Consider the following 14,217-nt stretch of genomic DNA (forward strand, 5'->3'; position numbering starts at 1 on the left):
TGAATCTACATTATTTAAGGATGTACATGTATGCATAGTAATATCCCAAACAGTTGCACTATAGTTCTTGAGAAGAAGATTTTAAAACATTTTCCTACATATGTTAAAATCTAAACCCCTACTGGGGCCCCACTTTTTGTTCGGGGGTCACGATTTTTACAATCTTCACTATGTATACAACCTTTTGTGTATGTATTGGCATTTTTGGTGAAGTGGTTCTTGAGAAGAAAATTTTTAAACATTTTTCATATGTAGTTCTATGTTAAACTTTGAACCACGCCTGGGGCCCCAGTCTTGGTCCGAGGGTCACGATTTCTACAATTTAGAATCTTCATTATGTATACAAGCTTTTGTGTAAATATTGGCATTTCTGGTGCAGTGGTTCTTGAGAAGAAGATTTTTTAAACATTTTCCTAAGGTATTTCTATGTTAAACTTTGAACCCCGCCTGGGGCCCCAGTCTTGGTCCGAGGGGCACGATTTTTACAATTTAGAATCTTCACTATATATACAAGCTTTTGTGTAAATATTGGCATTTCTGGTGCAGTGGTTCTTGAGAAGAAGATTTTTAAACATTTTCCTATGTATTTCTATGTTAAACTTTGAACCCCGCCTGGGGCCCCAGTTTTGGTCCGAGGGTCACGATTTTTACAATTTAGAATCTTCACTATGTATACAAGCTTTTGTGTAAATATTGGCATTTCTGGTGCAGTGGTTCTTGAGAAGAACATTTTTAAAAAATTTTCCTATGTATTTCTATGTTAAACTTTGAACCCCGCCTGGGGCCCCAGTTTTGGTCCGAGGGTCACGATTTTTACAATTTAGAATCTTCACAATATATACAAGTTTTTGTGTAAATATTGGCATTTCTGGTGCAGTGGTTCTTGAGAAGAACATTTTTTAGACATTTTCCATATGTTGTTCTATGTTAAACTTTGAACCCCGCCTGGGGCCCCAGTTTTGGTCCGAGGGTCACGATTTTTACAATTTAGAATCTTCACAATATATAAAAGCTTTTGTGTAAATATTGGCATTTCTGGTGCAGTGGTTCTTGAGAAGAAGATTTTTTAAACATTAGCCTATGTATTTCTATGTTAAACTTTGAACCCCGCCTGGGGCCCCAGTTTTGGTCCGAGGGTCACGATTTTTACAATTTAGAATCTTCACTATATATACAAGCTTTTGTGTAAATATTGGCATTTCTGGGGCCGTGGTTCTTGAGAAGAAGATTTTTAAAGACATGCACCCTAAACATACTGTTTCGCAATTATCTCCCTTTTGAAAAGGGCTGTGCCCTTTATTTTAACAATTTATAACCCCCTTTCCATAAGGATGCTTTGTACCAAATTTGGTTAAATTTGGCCCAGTGGTTTTTGAGAAGAAGTTGAAAATGTGAAAAGTTTACAGACGGACGGACAGACGGACGACCGGACGGACGGACGGACGACGGACAACGGGTGATCAGAAAAGCTCACTTGAACCTTCGGTTCAGGTGAGCTAAAAACAGAAAACAAAAAACTTAAATCTTAACAATGAACTACTCTTTTCTCACAGTAAAATCAACTCCATTATCCTGATACTAACGTCCCAACTAAACATACACTCTTTGTTCCATAAACTCCTACATGTAAGTCATATCCTTACTACGCTTTTGTTTCTCTACTGTCTACTCTCTGTTTCTTAACAGGCTCCTATCCGACATTTGTTATGTAATGACAAAGAGTAAACAACCCAATAAAAATTGTAAAAAAATAGTCACAAACAAAATACCATTATCTGATAATTGCTGATGTACATACAGTCATTTCATGCATATCTTTTACAATTTAATGTCATGCAATGGTATGCGATTTTAATGATATTCTATGAGATTTCTATGCAACACTGAGAGATTTGTTTGCTATGCTATGAGAAATTGGAATGAGATTTCAATGCTATGCTATGAGATGCTGTGGTGTATGTTTTAAAGGATATGCTTGAACTGACCATAAGCAGCACTAGGAAATAGACTTAACGTATGACACTGTAAGATAATTATGCATTAGTTTAGCTTTATATTCATATATTCCTGTATTAGTTAAAAATGAATTTTCATTCTTCTGTTATATGTTTAAAACCCCCTGACTTGAATTTTCTGGTAAAGCTGAAAAAAAGCAATAAAAAGATTATGATTTTGGTCTTTATGGTTTTGTTTTTATAGTACACGAAAATGGATAAAAAGAAAACTCACAGAACTCTCGGTTGCACATCAGCTTGATCAATACCAACAAAATTCGCCAACCTGGTTTAAAAATAAAAAGATATTTTAAGATTATAAGCAATATAAAAAAGGTAGTATTTTATTAAAAACTTTTACTTAATAGATTGGGAATATTGTTAACGAAATGTTAAACAATAGGTCCATGGGCAACATCACTCATCTGAGCAACAATAGCCAGATTAAACCAACTTAATGAAGTCATACAAAATATATGGATACTTTCAAAAAGATCCTTTATAAGGGGATTTTCAAATTTTTCCTGATATTTATTTATGTTACATATGTAGATATTAAACTTCCTTTTGTAACTGAATGATTTCATAGTTATATCACATATTGATAAGGGAAATGCTCAAGAATCTCAAGAAAAACAACTGTTCATATAAATATTAACCTACATCAAACGTTAAGCCATTTATGTGGCCCAAAAATTGTTCAGACCCAAAGTCTAAACAATTGAGAATCAACAAAATGTCAAGATGCTTGCATGATAGTTAAATCATCAATTACAACAATTTATTTTTTAAATAAATGTTTTACTATGTAAAAAAAATTTGACCCCCTCCCCTCCCGTTGTGGCCCCACTTTACCTCCAGCGATCATTATTCGAACGAACTTGAATTTACACCACCTAGGGATGATCCACAAAAGATAAAGTTTTTTTGCTGTCCAAAAGTTTTCTAAGAAAACGAACATTTCGCTCTATATTTCTACTTTAAAATTCAACCCCTCTTCCCCAATGTAGCCCAATCCCTAAATTCACACAACATTAAAATTATTACACACAGGAGCTTTTCTGGCAATTTGGGTTTTTACAAGATTTTTTTCTATATATGCATGAAAAAATTAACACCCCTCCTAATTGTGGCGCCACCTTATCCCCAAAAATCATGATTTGAATAAACTTGAATCTACACTGTCTAAGGATGATCCTACACAAAAAAGTGGGTTTTTTTATCAATTGCTTTTTGAGAAGAGGAATATATATTTCTAGTTAAAAAATTGACCCCCTCTCCTCCAATCTAGCCCAAGATCATGTATGATTTGACCAAACTTGAATCTACAATACATCAACACTATCTAAGGATGATCCTACACAAAAAAAGGTTTTTTTGTCAATTGCTTTATAAGAAGAGGAATATATATTTCTAGTTTAAATTTTGACCCCCTCTCCTCCGTTGTAGCCTAAGATCATGATTTGACCAAACTTGAATCTACGATAAATCAAGATGCTTCTACACAAGTTACAGATTTATCGGTAAAACGGTTTTATAATGAATTGTTTAAAAGAGTTTACTCCAATGTAAAGATTTGTCCTTTATTGTGGCCCAACTTTACCTCAGGCAATCATAATTTGAACAAACCCTACCTGAGGATACTTCCAAACACGTACCGCATATTTAGGCGACATGGCTTTTCAAAAGAAGACAAAATTTTCCTCTAAATATAATGCTATATTCCCCTGCACCCAAATTGAGACCCAACCCTACCCCTGGGTATTATGATTTGAACAAACATGACAAGATCCTTTCATACAAGTTACAGATTTTCTAATGTATTGGTGTTTGAGAAGAAGATATTTAAAGGCTTTACTCTCTACATATTCCCATGTAAAAATTTGACCTTACCCCTCCTCCATTGTATCTTCAACCTACCTACGACAGTCATGATTTAAACAAACCTAAATGTACCTTTCAAGAGGAATTTTCGACACAAGTTACAGCTTTTCTTGATTGATAATTTGGAAGAAGATTTCTGGCGATTTGTTCTTTAATTTCTTATGCAAAAATTAAATTTTTCAGTGTTGCCCAATCCTGTCCCTTGGGGTACATATTTGAATCGAATTTAATCTACTTTACCAGAGTATGATTCAATATAATTGCAGCTTTTCTTGCGGTATAGTTTTTGAGATGTTTAAAGGTATTTCTGTATACATTTCTATGTAGAAATTTGACTTTGACTGCAGTTTGGACTCATTAAACTTCAATCTTCACTATTTGACGATGCGTCCATACACGTTTTAGCTTTTCTAGCAAATTGGGTTTTGAGAACAAGATTTTTGAAAAACTCGCAAACACAATTTTATATAAATTCTAAAGGGGTTAAGTCCTTCATTTTAAAAAAAAAATGAATTCCCTTCATCCATAAAAAACCTTTCTGCCAAGTTTGATTGTAATTGGTCCAGTGGTTCTGTAGAAGAGGACGAAAAATAATGTGAAACGTTTATAGACAGACGGACAGACGGATGAACTGACAAAACGTGATCAGAAAAGCTCACACGAACTTTCATCTCTGGTGAGCTAAAGAAGCGATTACATCATTCTTACCAGTTGTCTTTCATATTTTTGTATTTTTTCCTCTTGAAAATATAGGTAAAACCGCATATGGCAATCAGACTCAGCATAACAAAACTTAAAATAATCAAAGCCAGCTTCCACTCTAACAGGTTACACTGGTGTCCATTTATGCGATTTTCACATTCAAACAGAAATATGCATGGATTGGGATCGCACTCATTTATATCTACAAAAAATACGTATGCTATTATCTTTTAAACGCATATCTATACTCAATATATGCAACATGTAATATTCCTAAATAATCCGACATTTTATGATCAAATAATTATGCCGATAAATGGATGTACTTCTATTCAATTACAAGAGGAGTCATCATGACACTCTACAATATTCTATAACAAAAAAGATATATTCAAAGTAATTTAACTGAGGTATCTAGCAATGTCTTTATACCTATTTGACACCGGTCACCTGTGAACCCAGGGAGACAGGTACAGTTGAAGAAATTAACAAGATCATTACAGGTAGCCTGGTTTTCACATAGATTGCTTGCACATTCGTTGATGTCTGAATTTTTTTTAAATTAACGTTTTATTTTATATTGTTAATAATAAGTTTGATCAGGCAATGACTACTTGAGTCAATTTCAAAAATTGAATAGTTAGCGCTTCCCAAGATTTTATCGTTAAATTATTAAGACTATTATTGATACAGGCAGGTGTATTTAGTTAATCCTGCTAATTGGATCTTAACGAATAAGTGTAATGATTGTCACAATTATTTTTTGAATATGATAATCGACTTTGTCCATATCTGTGCTATGTTTATTATCCAACATTTGAATTAGCCGCACATTGTGTTCTTCTGCATCCTTGATACTTAGAAGCTAAACGATTGGATACTAAACATAAATGAGTCTTCTAAAATTCCTATACAAATCTGAGTTTTTCAAAAATATCCAGTGGAACAAAGCTAAAATAAATTATACAATAAAGGCTGTTTTATTAATATCTGTTTCCTGAAAAATTATTCACATTTTTTGGCAAATATCGGTAAATATCAAACTTGTTTTATTTGGTTTCTTTTTGTTTTAAATTAATAATGGAGGAATACATTACCAATTTCACATTGAGTACCGGTATATCCAGGCACACATTGACATTCAAATCTATTAATCAGGTCAAGGCATGTTCCGCCATTATGACAAGGTCCACTTGTACATTCATTAATATCTGTGGAAAAAAAAATAACTATAAAAATACACTTCTTTTTGTAGAATTTAAGACATGTAGATCTAAAAACAATGAAAATCAAAACATGTTTTTTTGGTTACAGTTGATTTTGAATTCTTAATGGATAAAAATATACTACCAATTTCACATTGATTTCCGGTAAATCCGGGAACACACTGACATTCAAACATGTTAATCAGGTCAAGGCACGTCCCGCCATTCTGACAAGGTCCACTTTTACATTCATTAATACCTGTTAATGAAATTAAAAGTAAGATTATTTAACATTTTTTCCAAGTATCAATAAAATAAAAAACAGCGCAAATCAAAACATATGCGATTGGTTTAATTTGTTAACTATTCATAATAATTTATAAATAAATATTTATTACCAATTTCACATTCAGTTCCGGTATATCCAGCTACACACTGACATTCAAATCTGTTGATCAGGTCAAGGCACGTCCCTCTATTCTGACAAGGTCCACTGGAACATTCATTTATGTCTGTTGCAGAAATATAAAATAATGATTATTTTTCATTTTAAGCAAATTTTCAGTATATCAATTAAGAGCGAAGCACAGAAAATGTTTGTTTGGTTTCATTTACAATAAATTTTAATAGGTAAAAATATAATACCAGTTTCACATTGATGTCCGGTATATCCGGTTACACACAGACATTCAAAATTGTTAATCTGGTCAAGGCACGTCCCGCCATTCTGGCAAGGTCCACTGGAACATTCATTTATGTCTTTTGCAGGAAAAAAATAATGATTATTTTTCATTTTAAGCAAATTTTCAGTATATCAATAAAGAGCGAAGCACAAAAAATGATTGTTTGGTTTCATTTACTATAAAATTCAATGGGTAAAAATCTAATACCAGTTTCACATTTAAATCCGGTATATCCAGGCACACATTGACATTCAAATTTGTTGATCAGGTCAAGGCACGTACCGCCATTCTGACAAGGTCCACTTGAACATTCATCAATATCTGTCAATAAAATAAAAATGACGATTATTTAACATTTCCTTCTACAAATAACAAAAGTCTACCTTTTCAAAAATCAAAACATGTTCGTTTGGTTTAATTTGTTTGCGATTCTTAATAGATAAATATTTATTACCAATTTCACATTCAGTTCCGGTATATCCGGGCACACACTGACATTCAAATTTGTTAATCTGGTTTAGGCACGTCCCACCATTCCGACAAAGATTACTTGTACATTCATTTATATCTGTTTCATTAAAAAAATTATGATTTTTTTTACATTACAGTAGATCTAAGACAGAAAGACCAAACGGTGTTTCTTTTTTTTTTACTTTACATTCTTAGGTAAAAACCAAGTACCAATTTCACATTCATGTCTGTTTCATGAAAAACATTTCTTCTTTTTTTTGGCAAATATCTGCAAATTTTAAAAGCACAAATATCAAACTTGTTTATTTAATTTCTTCTTGTGCTAAATTATTAATGGAGGAAAATATTACCAATTTGACATTGAGTACCAGTATACCCAAGCGCACACTGACATTCAAATCTACTAATCAGGTCAAGACAGGTCCCGCCATTATGACAAGGTCCACTTGTACATTCATTAATATCTGTGGAAAAAAATAACGATTATAATTACACTTTTTTTTGTAAAAATTAAGTGATCTAAAAACAATGAAATTCAAAACATGTTTTTTGGTTACATTTGATTTTGAATTCTTAATGGATAAAAATATACTACCAATTTCACATTGATTTCCGGTAAATCCGGGAACACACTGGCATTCAAACATGTTAATCAGGTCAAGACACGTCCCGCCATTCTGACAAGGTCCACTTGTACATTCATTAATACCTGTTAATGAAATTAACATGATGATTGTTTAACATTTTTTACCAAGTATCAATAAATCTAAAAACAGCGCAAATCAAAACATGTGCGTTTGGTTTAATTTGTTAACGATTCTTAATAGATAAAAATTTATTACCAATTTCACATTCAGTTCCAGTATATCCAGCTACACACTGACATTCAAATCTGTTGATCAGGTCAAGACACGTCCCTCCATTCTGACAAGGTCCACTGGAACATTCATTTATGTCTGTTGCAGAAAAAAATAATTATTATTATTTTTCATTTTAAGCAAATTTTCTGTATATCAATAAAGAGCAAAATTAAAAATGTTTGTTTGGTTTCATTTACAAAACATTTCAATGGGTAAAAATATAATACCAGTTTCACATTGATGTCCGGTATATCCGGTTACACACAGACATTCAAAATTGTCAATCTGGTCAAGGCACGTCCCGCCATTTTGACAAGGTCCACTGGAACATTCATTAATATCTGTTCCAACAAAATAAGATATTAATAATTTATTTTTATTTGTCAAATACATGTATCAGCAGAGCAAGCATTTCAACATGTTCGTTTGGTCTGAATAATTTCAAATTCTTTATAAGTAGAAATATAGTACCACTTTCACATCGACTTCCGGTATATCCAAGCACACACTGACATTCAAATCTGTTAATCAGGTCAAGGCACGTCCCACCATGCTGACATGGTCCACTTGAACATTCATTTATATCTGTTTCATCCAAATAAAAAGTAAACGATGGTATTACATTTCTGGGCAAAAGATCATAGATCAAAAATAGCAAAAATCAAAAATAAATTATCAGTTCGGTTTCTTTTGACTTTGAATTCCAAGCGGATAGATTTACTGTACCAATTTCACATTGACTTCCGGTATATCCAGCTACACACTGACATTCCAATCTGTTGATCAGGTCAAGACACGTCCCGTTATTTTGACAAGGTCCACTTGAACATTCATTCATGTCTGTTGCAGCAAAATAAGAAAATGATCATTTTTCATTTTAAGCATGTTCCCGTAGATCTATAAAGAGCAAGACAAAACATGTTCCTTTGAATTCTTTTATTATAAATTTTTAATGTATAAATTATAATACCAGTTTCACATTGACTTCCGGTATATCCAGCTACACACTGACATTCAAATCTGTTAATCAGGTCAAGGCATGTCCCACCATTTTTACAAGGTCCGCTTAAACATTCGTCAATATCTGTTTTTTAAAGAAATTATAACGATTATTTTTACATCTGTTTTGCAAAATATTATGAAAGTTGCAAAGAGCAAATATCAAAACTTATTGGTTATAGGTTTCTTTTTATTTTTATATAAATAATAAGTGAAAGCTATTACCAATTGCACACTGGGTTCCGGTATATCCAGCTACACACTGGCATTCAAATCTATTAATATGGTCAAGACACGTCCCGCCATTCTGACAAGGTCGACTTGAACATTGATTTATATCTGTTAATAAATTAAAGATAACGATTATTTCTGTAGATTTAGAAAGAGCAAAGAACAAAGCATGTTTGTTCAGTTTCTTTTGATTTTAAAATTTTTATAGGGTAAAATTTAATACCAGTTTCACATTGACTTCCGGTATATCCAGGCACACACTGACATTCAAATTTGTTGATCAAGTCAAGGCACGTCCCGCCATTTTGACAAGGTTGACTTGTACATTCAATAATTTCTGTTTGGTAAAAAAAGGATTCGTTTTTGTTTTTGTTTTTTTTGGAATAATGCTCTTTTGAGAAATATCAGTAAATTTGATTTCTATTGCCTAATGGATGAAAATATACCAATTTCACAAAATCGGCCCGTGAATCCGGGGACACATGTACACGTGTAGTTCTGAGTCAGACCATTTCGAACACACGTTCCATTGCTCCGACAAGGCTCACTCAAACAAGGACCTCCATCTTCAAATATTGATATATAATGAATGTGTTAGTTTGATTAGAACAAACCTACATGAAAAAGAAATCAAGCATTGTAAAATGCTCTTCGTTTTGTGAAATTATTATGCATAAAATGTATCGTAAATGCAGTGATGTATACAATTGCCTTAACGAGGCCTAGTACAGAACGAGTACGCACGCTTTCGCGCAGCGTTTCATTTGGATTGTGACGTCAACTTTTTGCTTGGTTGACGCCATGGCGTTTCAACTGCAGATATTCAGCGAAGTTTGTTGAAAATAGCTCGTTTGATGCGTAAAATTAATGTTATATGGTGGAATAAACATAAATGCCTCAAAGTATAAGTATATTTGGGCTCGAGTCGAAAACGTGAAGAGGATTCATCATGCCTAGCCCTCTGTCACGTTTTCTTAACCCGCGTAAATATAGCTTAATTCATATATTTCAAGACAGTAACCATGTATTTTATATTAATGACCCTTAATATGTGATGTTATATATCTTTTTATTACTTAAATATATCTCAATGTTTTAACAATACTATAAAGATCACCTTTTCCGCCTTTGTCAAATAAAAAATAGCCATTATCTGACGAATCTGGGAAATTGGGCATACAAAAATCAACTTTGATAAGACCCCTGGAACAAACCAGGAGGTAAAAGGTTTTTTTTAATTGACCATTTGATGCCTTTTAGCAATAACTTTAACATGTAGAACAGAAAAAGAAATCCCTAGGGCAGAAGTTTTAAAAAAAAATGTAAAATATGTGCAAAATTGATACATTTCATGCAAAATCCCATAGGGGCCTATGTTAAAGATTAACAAACTTTGAGATGACCCCCTAAACAAACGGTGTGGTAAATGTTTTATTTTTTAATCTTAAAATAATAATTATATCAGTAGAAATTCATGTAAAAAATTTCATCCAAAAATCTAGGGCAGAACAAATTAGACCCGGCCTCGTTAAATGTATCATTATAAATAAGTTGTTTTGTATATTATTATCAAACAACTTGAGTTTCTTTTTGAAAATGACGAAAAGAGTTTGTTCAACATTAATCAATTAATACTAACCATTAACATTTACATTGATGCATCGTGAATCACTTGTTTTCCTGTAAAAGAAGTTTCTTGAGCACATGGTACATGTAAATCTTATATATTATAGAAATGTAGACCTAAATGGATATTACATTGCAAGAAGTCATTTAATAAACATGAAATCTTTTACAATTTAATTTTAAAATTTTGCGTAGACAATTCTTTGTTTAAGAATAATGTGACTACCCTATGGAGTCCTCTGCCAAAGCGCAAACAATGTGGATTCCTATTTGGTTTTGCTGTGGCGTCCATGATGTAGTGACAAATACACTCTCAGGTTGAGAAGGAACATATTGAAGTGAAGTATAAGTCATCCCAGCAGGTGAGGTAATATCTATCTTTGTAATACTGTTAACAGAACAGATATGAATATTTGACACTAGTATTCTAATATCTACAGGGTACATATTGATACAGCACTAAAATGATTAATTTAATAAAGTTGTTATTCAAATTAAGAATGACTATGTTACCTTCTGGTACTATTGACGTAGAAAGAGAGACGGAAGATCTGCAAAATGTCCGTTTGAATGGTTGAACCTTGCGCTGGAGTTGGATTTATAAAACGAGGCTTGTCGTTACAACTTCCTGATACAACTGGTGTTTGTACTAAAAACTACAAATACAACTATTTCTCAACAAACTTTAATATCAAAATCAAACCGTATTTCAAAAATATGCAATGATACAAACGCAATTGCAACTGATCATGAACAATACCTGTAAATTAACTGTCGACATCTTAGTACTTGTGGTATAAACCTGGGTTTCAATAGTCGTGGTGGACTTCGGATAGTCCTCTACAGAAACTGCGACTGCATATATCCCATTTGATGTGTGATTTGCGGGAAATGATATTGTGCAGGTATTCTGCATTGATAGAAAATAAGAAAAATAATAATATAATATTATCAAAACGATTAATACATACATGTATCCAACAATAAGATTGTGATATAAGACATTTAACTCTCAAAATTTAGATTTAGACTGGAATGAAAAATGAAATGATACCGGAAAATTTGATTAAATTGTGTTAAATGAGTTAATTCCTTGTACAAAGTATTGACAATGCAATGAAATTCGTAATACCTTAATAATTTATTCAGAATATCTTTAATATTTGTTATATTCGTTCGATGTCTGATGTTTTTGACTTCAAACATATCTGAAAATATTTCGAAATACAACATGGACTTCCCTTTAAGGCATTTCTTTCAGTTATTTTCTATCGTCCTGTTATAATAATAGCGTCTGTTTCGAAGCGCTTTGCGTCAGTTGACAATGGTTTTCTTGGGGTGTCAATTTCAACTGTTATCCTACTCCAAACAGGCACTTTCTATTTATTTATTCTGAATGTCTTAAATTTTAAAAGAACTTTACTCCTCTTATAAAAGAAATTACGTGAATTCTAAAGCAAACTGTCCGCGCATAATTTATGTGCATATAACAATTCGTTGTGTTACCCGTTATCAAGTGTGTTTCTAAACTGAGAAAGGAATATAAACAGCGTCTAAACCAATCAGATTTCACTATTTAACATGGAAGTATAATAAAGTAAAATACTAACTTGAATGTGCTTGTTCGAGGAAGTTTTACCGAATGCATGGATAACTAGAGTTGTCTTTTAATTAACTTTACTCACACTATCAATCGTCGCTGACGGAAGTGCATTACAGATAGAGACGCACTCTGACCCTGTCGACCAGCGACACCTAACGGTGTCCCCGTCGTCATCAACAACAGGAATACGTATCGTGGCCTGACATCCATATTGAATTCTGGAGAAAGAGGGGAACACAAAAGATAATTCATTTTACTGAAATCTGTCCTAATAATGAATGTTGTAGCAGGGGTTTTTTTCATCAAAACTACCTAAAGCCACATTATTGAAGAAAACCATTTTTTTCTCCATTAACTTGATAAATATTTAATTCAATGCATCTAACTATTTAATCACACACTACAAAAATTAATTTACAAACAATATTTGTACAAAATAAAACTTACACTTAAATTTTACAAATTAATGTAATTTTTCTTATCGATTAATTTGTTATACAACGGCATGTACAAGTCATACAAATTCATAAAAAAAACTTTTTATTGCATCAATATATTGTTTAAAAAAGTTAAATAAATATACAAGTAAAAATTGATTGAGTATAAAGTTTGTATAATACATACGTATACATTGGTTTCCCCGTTGTGACTGGACTTCTGTTCTTTGTATGAGTATCACTACGATTTCCTAAAAAAACTACAGTTCCCACGGACCAACTTCCGGCGCTTCCAAAATCTAACGACACCCAGGCGCCACCGGTGAATCTAAACATATTGAATTATATTGTATTAGATGAAAAGAACACAAATAGGTCTATTTGTAATATGTATTCTTTCTATATTCTGAAATAATATCTACTTACTCAACAGTGTATGGTCCTATTCCAGGAAATGTGTATGTAAAGGTATTTTCTCCTTGCTCCCAGTCATCGCTTACACTTGCACCTGTACATATATAGTTGGTGTTTGCAAGATTTACAGTCCCATTACAACCACTAGTGCATTGCCAATACGATGAATTGTGTCCAGTAACAAGCTGTCCAACGTTACTCGGGGTACAGCCCGGACCTCTTCCATATGCCCATCCTAGTTTAAAGGAAAAACGTACCTACAAATATAAGGACACCACATTGCTTATCAAATCTTACATTACGGATTTGATAAATATGAATGAAATTTTCGAAATTGCTTGTAACACAACTCAAAATTGTTAAACATCAGCTTGAATTTAGACGTTTCTTATACACTGCGTCGGTCCGGTTTTAATGAATCTGTCTACAAAAAAGTGAAAGTAAAAGGCGTGTCTTTTCGATCGAATATTTATAGTGGAAACTTAAACCTCATATCCATTTCCTGTGGGTTTCCAGCTGATTGTTCCACCTCTAAAATGACTAGTCTCTACCAATTTAAAAACTAATGAAATACACAATATTAAATATTTTCCTGACATTTTCATATAAAGCAAGGGACCAAACACTTCTATATTCAGATAATGATCTTTCTCTGCTATCTGATCGTTTCAGGTATAGTGCAGAGGGTATATATACAACTTCTAAACCAGGAAGAGTTATAATAAAAGACGCAAAAGATTTACCAATTTTCTAAAGCTACGGTGCGAGATTTTATTGGCAAGATCCATTGAATATTCTCTATATAAATCCATTATAACTAAGTTATTTTCCTTCGGAAAAACTTCAGTAGTTATGCTTTCAAAAGTGCCGACATAATAGCTTTTGTGACATATCAAAAGACAGGAACATGCCCTATAATACTTTTGTCACAAAATGATCCTAAGCCATTCAGTCAACGGTATTAAACTGCAATTATTTAACTATTATTTACACGTTATTGAATGATAATGTTTTTAAAGTTTAAATCATTGTGTAACCTTTATTTACATATGCTCCTTTGTTGATAAGTTATTATTTTTTTCTGTCAAAACATTTTTGATCGTACAAG

The 14,217-nt window shown here is 32.6% G+C and overlaps 1 protein-coding gene across 6 annotated transcripts; it reads right to left on the minus strand.

Annotated features, from left to right (window-relative positions):
• Nucleotides 1-1,504: 1,504 nt before the first annotated feature.
• On the minus strand, nucleotides 1,505-13,800 carry LOC105325882 (fibropellin-1-like). Of its 6 annotated transcripts, XM_066081205.1 has the most exons (28): nucleotides 13,598-13,800; nucleotides 13,122-13,366; nucleotides 12,883-13,023; nucleotides 12,341-12,476; nucleotides 11,416-11,565; nucleotides 11,169-11,311; nucleotides 10,882-11,043; nucleotides 10,669-10,709; nucleotides 9,476-9,595; nucleotides 9,253-9,366; nucleotides 9,024-9,137; nucleotides 8,770-8,883; nucleotides 8,526-8,639; nucleotides 8,271-8,384; nucleotides 8,027-8,140; nucleotides 7,782-7,895; nucleotides 7,535-7,648; nucleotides 7,290-7,403; nucleotides 6,923-7,036; nucleotides 6,676-6,789; nucleotides 6,431-6,544; nucleotides 6,184-6,297; nucleotides 5,931-6,044; nucleotides 5,678-5,791; nucleotides 5,013-5,126; nucleotides 4,587-4,782; nucleotides 2,230-2,280; nucleotides 1,505-2,142 (listed from the first exon to the last, which is right to left on the minus strand). In XM_066081205.1, exons 1-28 carry the CDS (start codon nucleotides 13,712-13,714, stop codon nucleotides 2,091-2,093), a joined length of 3,378 nt encoding a protein of 1,125 aa, XP_065937277.1. In that variant the 5' UTR covers nucleotides 13,715-13,800; the 3' UTR covers nucleotides 1,505-2,090. The 6 variants fall into 6 exon arrangements, with proteins under 6 accessions (XP_065937277.1, XP_065937279.1, XP_065937278.1 ...); XM_066081207.1 differs by lacking the exon at nucleotides 8,526-8,639; XM_066081206.1 differs by lacking the exon at nucleotides 5,013-5,126.
• Nucleotides 13,801-14,217: the final 417 nt, after the last annotated feature.

This window comes from Magallana gigas, chromosome 4 (genome assembly GCF_963853765.1).
Source record: "Magallana gigas chromosome 4, xbMagGiga1.1, whole genome shotgun sequence".
NCBI classification, from domain to species: Eukaryota; Metazoa; Mollusca; class Bivalvia; order Ostreida; family Ostreidae; genus Magallana; species Magallana gigas.